General features: G+C 35.1%; 1 protein-coding gene across 1 annotated transcript; it reads right to left on the bottom strand.

The window, feature by feature from the left end:
- Positions 1–460: 460 nt before the first annotated feature.
- On the bottom strand, positions 461–1,639 carry CABS1 (calcium binding protein, spermatid associated 1). The gene has a single exon (XM_039845373.1). It carries the CDS (start codon positions 1,637–1,639, stop codon positions 461–463), a length of 1,179 nt encoding a protein of 392 aa, XP_039701307.1.
- Between the last annotated feature and the right edge of the window lie 5,803 nt (positions 1,640–7,442).

Genomic DNA, 7,442 nt, shown 5'->3' with positions numbered 1-7,442 from the left:
TAATAACTTTCTGAGATGTGTTATTAATTCAATTCTTTTTATCTCTTTAATAAACACTAAACTATGCAATTTATCATTAACTAAAATGACATACATTAATAAATGTAGCAGAAAGTGATACTTCTTTATTGCTCTTTCTTCATGTCCCTGAACGCTAGGATTAAATATTTTATATTAAAATAATTAATTATTGGACAACTCAGTTAAACTTTGTGATACTAGAGGAACTCATACTGCTGACTTTTGTAAGTTTTCATAAAAATATTTGCATAAATATATTTGCATAAATATATTTATGACTTTTATTCCGAAGCATCTGCATTTTCTAAGTCTAATACTTGCCTTAAATGTCCACATTCTTCCTTTTGTTAAGTTTTTGCTTGCTGGACAAACTTCTTAGGTATTAAAACTAGCTGTCTAGGCTATTGCACAGTCCTATGTGGCACCTATTTTGTTACTTTCAAATCAGAAACTCATCTGGTTCTTCTTTTAGTAGTTTAAAGACACCCATTTCAGTTGTAAACGTGTCTTCCTTGTGGTTTGCTGTGTCTAGATCAGGTGTAGTTCTGGAAAATGCCTCAGTGTCTTTAGGTACAGATTCCATTCTATTTTCAGACAAATCTTTTGTTGTAGTAGATGAATCTTCCATGAGGCTCATAGCTACCGATTTAGGGACAACAAAGTCATATCTGGATTCAGCAGCAGTAAGCAAAATGGGATGGTCCTCTGTTTCATTGGCAATCTCTCTCTCCATCCAAACACTGACTCCATCCAAGGACTCTTCATCGGTCAGCAGAACATCTTCTTGATTTTCTTTGTCTCTTTCAACAGTGGTAGTAAGTTCAAACACTGTGATGAAGTTTTCTTCATCAGAGTCAGTTAGTTTAGACATAGCATTAGGGTTAGCCTCTGGAAGAATTAAGTCAATTTCAGTTATTTTCTCTTCTGTAAGGGCAGTTATGTCTGGTAGAGTAGTGAAGTGTTTTTCATTAGCTGGAGAGATTTCAGCAATAGAGGAGTCAGTGATCTGGACAACCTCTTCAGCAGTGACATTGGATTTCACTGAGGAACTATAATTGTTAACATTAGGTTTATTCTTCTTAGCTGGAAGGGCAGGAGTGTCAGTAATGCTGGCAATGTTTTTCTTCAGTGTGCCAGAGACTTCAGAAGTTATTAAGACATCTTTATCTTCTGGGTCAATGGTATCCAAGAGAATATCTTCTTTAGTCATGTTAGTGGAAAAATCTATTAAAGAAACAGTAGCAACTGGTGATGAAATATTGCCAATTTTCACTGGAATGATATTTTTCATAATAGAGTCATTAGCCATGGAGTTTGTAGTGCCTGTCAGCATGGTAATTTCTTTCTCCAGGTGGGTTGATGACTTGATATGGGACTCCGCATCTTCTTCTGATTTCAGTCTTTCCTTTGGAGATGTAAGCTTGCTGCCTGTAGTTGTTGAAAAATTTTCTAGCATATAGTCATTTACTGAAGAAATGTGGTCTCCTTCTGAAGTAATAGTTGTTTCTGTTCTGGGAATAGTGTTGTCAGTCCCAAAGAGAGTTGTTGCATCAGTTGTTGTTTTACTGTTCTCTGTTGGAGGATGAGAATAAATTTTTGACAAACCATCTTCAGCCATGGGACAAAGTGGCACCATACACACTCACAGGTCTTTCTCTGGGCCCAGTGGTATCCCTAGGCAGGAGAGTGACGTTCATTATAGTGATGAAACATTGGTCATCATGGTGATTATTGCATCAACAACAGAGCCAAAGGCAGTGGCTTTCCTTGGAGGTTGTTTCTATGCTTTGATTGGGCACCTAGTTGCAGGAGTATTGATATTAGATGAAAAGGCAATAGAGTCCTTAAGCAATCAACATTCATAGCTGCACATTTCAATTGCAAAGAACTTGAGAGTTTTCATGTTTCTGTTTCAGGAAAGAAGATACTTATTGCAGGGTCAATCATGGCCCTCATATCTGCTTTGTTGTTGGTAGGCTCCTCAGGGATATCCTTTGGAGTAATTGTTTCTATCTGTGACTGAGAAATATCAGCCCCCAAAGACGTGTTTACTTTAACATCCTTGATAGCTTGTGGTATAATATAAATTTCTTGAAACCTAGATAATATTTTTTATTTCAAAAAATGGATTCATGTGTAACATTTGTGCTTTCTGAAGTTTGAAATTCAGTATCTGTTGCTCTGAGATTCGCTATATTAAATTCCAGCTGAGAATTTCCTTCTACCATGAAAATGGTCTCCGTGTAAGATGAAGACTTTTCATCAGTAGGAGTAATGGTAATTACTACTGTGAACAAGTTTGCATTTTCAGCTCTAAGAGTGGGTTTCTTGAGGAACAGATCCATCTGGGAGGGAATCTTTGGGTATGTGAAAGCTTGAATAAGCTGCTTCAGGGACACTGTCATAATCCTTACTGACTGATTTATTATTGGCAGTGATATTTTTATTCACAAGATAAGGCTTTTGGATACTTTGTTTCTACCTAGATAACCGAATCATTTTTCTATTATTATGTTTATATCTGTAAGGTGATCCCCTTTAAATTTAGTAGCCACGTCTTTTACTGTAGAAGCTTCGGTTATTTTTTTTTTTTTTGCGTGTGTAATACAAATTTGATTTACTGTATTCATTAGTAAAAAGAGCAGAAAAATTCACAGTTCTTTTCTTGGGTTCTAAGTTTTGATTATCAGAGGCATCAATATAAAATATTTTTGTTCTTGGTGACAACAGTAGCAGATGTGTTAGGTTTGACATTGGCTATATTGTCCAAAGAACCAGTGGAATAAGCTTGGAAAACAGTATAGACCAAGGGGAGAGGCTTTGGGACCTTTTGACTTTAATATTTTACTCTTCTGAGATAATGTCTTCCTTGAAGTAAGGCGAGTCTGTAGACACAGGCTCTGATGCTGCTATTAACACTGTTGGTAATACAGGCTTGTACCTTTCACATGTCTGGGGGCTACAGTTCCTTTAGTAAGAGCATTAGAAGTTAGGATGAGAATTTCAGGCAGTTCCATAGATATAAGGCTTAGCAACATGGCGCTCTGATTATGGAAGTCTGTAATGATCAGTTTTATTTTTGTTCTTAGTGGAGATACTAGGAGCATTTGGCATATTGGCAGCCATCTTTTTCAAAGGATAGAAAAAAGTAAGAGTTGTGTTGATTGCCCCTTCTGTGTTTTCATTCACATTGGAGATGTCATCACTGGAAAACTGAGTTAGAGAAAAATTACTAAACCTTGAATCAGATACTGAACCATACCTGTTACATATTCAGGAAAATCAGATAGACTAGATATAGTAGTGATTGCTCTCCTAGGTGTAAATATCTTATAAATGGTAGGTGATATGTTTTTCTTGAGGAAATTATTAATGTTTTTGGAAGCATGATTAGTAGTATCAGTTGTGAATGTCCTGTTGTCAACTATGCATTTTGTGTCTGGAAAAAAAAAAAAGAATACTCAATTATTTCCTGTGTCAAGGCTGTCAGAGAGAATTGTGGTGTCTTCATCACTATTTATGGTACTTTTTCTTACAGGTGTTTTGTCAGAAAAACTAGAAAGACAATTCTTACTTACATCATCTAGTAAGTAAGTTGTGGGTCTACGAGCTTGGGTATTGACCTACAGCTTGGGTGTTGAGTCCACAGTGTAGGGTATTGAGAGCAATGGCATAAGTGTCAGAATTCTTGTTTTACTATCTAGGAATCATAGTTCAGCAATTTTCTTTAGCTTTAAACTCTGGAGGTGCTGTTTTAGATAGACTGTTTGAAGCAGAACTGGTATATGGTACATGAGACGTGTTTTGGAGGTGTATATGAGTGCACTCATTTTTAAAGGTAATTATTTGCTCTAATCTCTAATTCAAAGGCATGCTTGTCTGAGACATATTCAGAACCACTATCATCAGACATAATAATTATATGGTCCACATATGTTGGAGTGATTTTACCTGCAGATTTTACCCTTTTTGAAATGTCTTCTATAAAATAAATGATTTCATATTCAACATCTCTCTGTCTCTACTCTCTCTCTTTCTCTCTCTCTCCGTCTCTCTCTCTCTCTCTCTGTTAGATCTTTGTGCTCACATATATTCTTTTTAAAAGTACTTGCCATGCATTTTTCAGAGGTAATGATAATAGGTGAAAAGATAACTTTATCAGATAGAATAATTATTTTCTTAGAATATTATAATCAATCTTTTTATGGTATCTTTTCCCATAAGTAACAGGAACAAGCTCTGAATATTTAGATGTTCCCATGGATGTTGTGAAATCAAAAGGAGGAAAAGTTGACCTCTATTGTTGTAGTCCATATAAAGCAGTTATAGTGTGTTCAGCAGACCTTCCTATATTAGTGACTTCATCATAAGAGGCAGGCCTAAATCATTCTTAAAGAGTTAAAATGGAATCAGCTAAAAATATTGCTTTTAAATTGAGAGATATTTGAAGTTTGGAGGAAGTAACATCATATTTAACAGCGAAAGAATCATTCATATTGTTGTCACTCTTGGAGAGAGAATTGGACTCAGTTGTGATGAGAGGATTTTCCCCATAGATGAGATGAAAACTGAAGTGTTTGTAAAATTACTTAATTTCAGTTTCGCAGCTGGATCTTCTTGATTGAAAACATTAGCTATTTTTCTTCTCTTGTAGATACTATTTTGAGACTTTTTTCTAGAAGAAGAGGCTTTCATTATTGCTCTTTGAGATTTGGAATACATTTTGTCAGTCTTAGTTATGTAATTGTCAGGAGTATATTTAGAGAGAAAAATAAGTCAGCTTCATCTGTGGCACTATCTGAAAAAGTAGTTAATGCAGTTGGAGAACATTCCAGGCCGATGGGTAGGAATGAATGTCAGCTTGAGTTATAATGATCTGTCTCTCTGGAACATCACCTCTATTACTGGCATCGGTATATTCAGTTGCCTTCTCTTGCACTTCTGATCTAGCTATTAAAGATTCAGACAGAGTTCTCTCTCCCTAGGCCAGAAGCTTCAGGATTTTCAATTAAGAAATTAGGAACGAGCATGGCAGATGTTAACAGAGATGAGAATACTCTAGATTTAACATTATCTTCTCCAAGTAACATATTTACCTTCAGTGGAAAGAACAATGGAACCACCCACAGTGCTGGCTGCCTTATTCATAGGTGAGGAAAAGATTGAAGCTTTGTTGTTTGCTTCCTCAGTATTTTTACTGATAAAGAGAAGATCATCATCAAGAATGACATAGAATTTAGCCAAAGGAATAATATTGTTCTGTGAATGAGGCATATCTGCCACGTTTGTTTTATATATTTATTTGCATCGAATCTGCCTGATATGGTGGTTTTTGCTTCATCTGGGGCAACGTTATTATAAAAAGCAGATGAGACATCTTTCCTGTTGAATCGGTCTTTATATTCTATAGGATTAGTCATCACTAGTCAGCAGGATCAATGGAATCTGTTGTGAATATCTTACTCTTTCCTGTTTTTGTCATTAATTCTGGGTCTGGAACAAATGGGTACTCTTTTGCCTTTAGGGAGAATGGTAATGGTATTATTTCCAATTAGAGAATGACTTTTCATAATTGTTTCACCTAGAAACTCTGGTAAAAAAAAAAATCCAACTTGAATCAGTTAGAGAATAAATCATGGATCTGGGAGCCTTATTGTTAATTGACAGTAGAACTTTTGAGAACAGTAATGTCATTGTCAGAATTAGGGTTTTCCTCTTTGGGAACAAAGCTTTAGTGTTTTTTGGTAGTTTTGATACCAATTGGAGATCCTTGGGATAAATGTTCCGAGACTGTAGCATTGGCATAGGGTACATGATACTCATAGAATGGAATCATTAGTAAGTGTGATCTTTCCTATAACGGGACTATTTCCTTCCTTCACCAGCTCAAAAACACCGTTCTCTGCAATATATTTAAGGGCACTGTCAACAGGATTAATAGTTACTATATCCTCATTATTTGGAATATTTTCACCTGACAAAAGGGTGTCATGTACCTCTTCTGAAATGTCTTCTGTAAAAGGAACTACTTCAGTGGATATATCTTTATAGACATCTTGTCTCCAAATTTATTGTTATTAATAGTATTTTCCATGTCTTTCATTGAAATAATGATAGTAGGTGAAATAATGGCTTTGCCAGATGGAGTATTTCTTTCTCCAGGTGGAATAATATCATTAGTCTTTGTTGTGGTGTCTTTTTCCATTTTGATTACTGGATCAAGTCCAGAATACTTAGATGAACTCATAAATGTTGTGAAATCAAAAAGAAGAAGAGGTGATTTCCATGGTGATAGGCCATATATCCCAGTGAGAGTGTTTGCAATGGTCCCTTTTTCAGTGGTGACATCAAGAGAAGAGCTTTGATAATTAGACCTAGATGCTTCTGGAAGACAATGTGGAATTAACTGCTAATATTCATTTTAAATCAGGGGATGTTTGAAGTTTAGTAAATGTGGCACAAAATTTAATTGTGAAAGAATTATCTTTTAATATACTTGCATATTTTGGAAAAAAATTGCCTGTTTCAGAAATATAGACTTCTTACATATTGTTGTCACTCTTGCACAGAGTATTAGGTTCAGATACTGAAGAAAAATTTTTCTCCAAAGCTGAACTGAGAATGATTTCATTTATAATGCAACTTATATCAAATTTAGTAGCTAAATCTTGATCAGAAAAATTAGCTATTTTTCTTTCTTCATAGAGTCTATGTTGAGAGACTTTTGTGGGAGAAAAGACTTTCATGATTGCTCTCTAAGATTCAGAATATATTTCATCTGCATCAATTTTAGAAATGACAGTAGTTTCTCTGCTTACTGAAGGCAGTAAATTAAACTCATTATTTGTGGGATTGCCTGAAAAAATAGTGGAATCAATGGGAAGTTTAGATAAGGTCAAGGAATAAAGCTTGAGGTCAATTTTATTTTGAGTGGGACTATCACCATTATTAATAAAATTGGCTGTTAAATCATTGTCTCAAACATGTTTGTCCATGCAATTGAAGAATTAGCAAAGGAGTTATTTGCCACTGGGTGAAAGATTTCAAGGTTTTTAGTTAAGGCATTAGGAATGAACACAGACTTTTCTGGGATTTGTAAAGCTATGAATCCTCTAGACCTGATATTGTCTTCTAGCAGCATAGAATCACCTCCTTCATAATGACTCCTAGTGGAGAGAGTAGTGATATAATGTGGACTTCATTTATAGATGAAGAAGAGAGTGAAGCTCTGTTATTTATTTAAAATTTCAATATCTCCATTGATAAAAATGTTTACCAGGACATTGAACTCAGCCAAAGGAATAATGCTGTCCTATGAGTGTTGCGTTTCTATTGTATTAGTTTTACTTTTAACATTGTCCACTCTGGATGATAGATCTTGTTTCGTGTTGGGCATAAGTGTTATAAATAAGAGATAAAAT

The sequence above is a fragment of the Pteropus medius genome, unplaced genomic scaffold (assembly GCF_902729225.1).
Source record: "Pteropus medius unplaced genomic scaffold, Ma_sr-lr_union100, whole genome shotgun sequence".
NCBI lineage: Eukaryota > Metazoa > Chordata > Mammalia > Chiroptera > Pteropodidae > Pteropus > Pteropus medius.
Note: the sequence above shows the minus strand (reverse complement) of the source record. Positions and strands in the feature narration are given on the sequence as shown.

What these genes read in the sequence shown, in the direction of transcription:
- CABS1 (XM_039845373.1), bottom strand. Translation starts at nt 1,639, where the DNA reads ATGGCTGAAGATGGTTTGTCAAAAATTTATTCTCATCCTCCAACAGAG.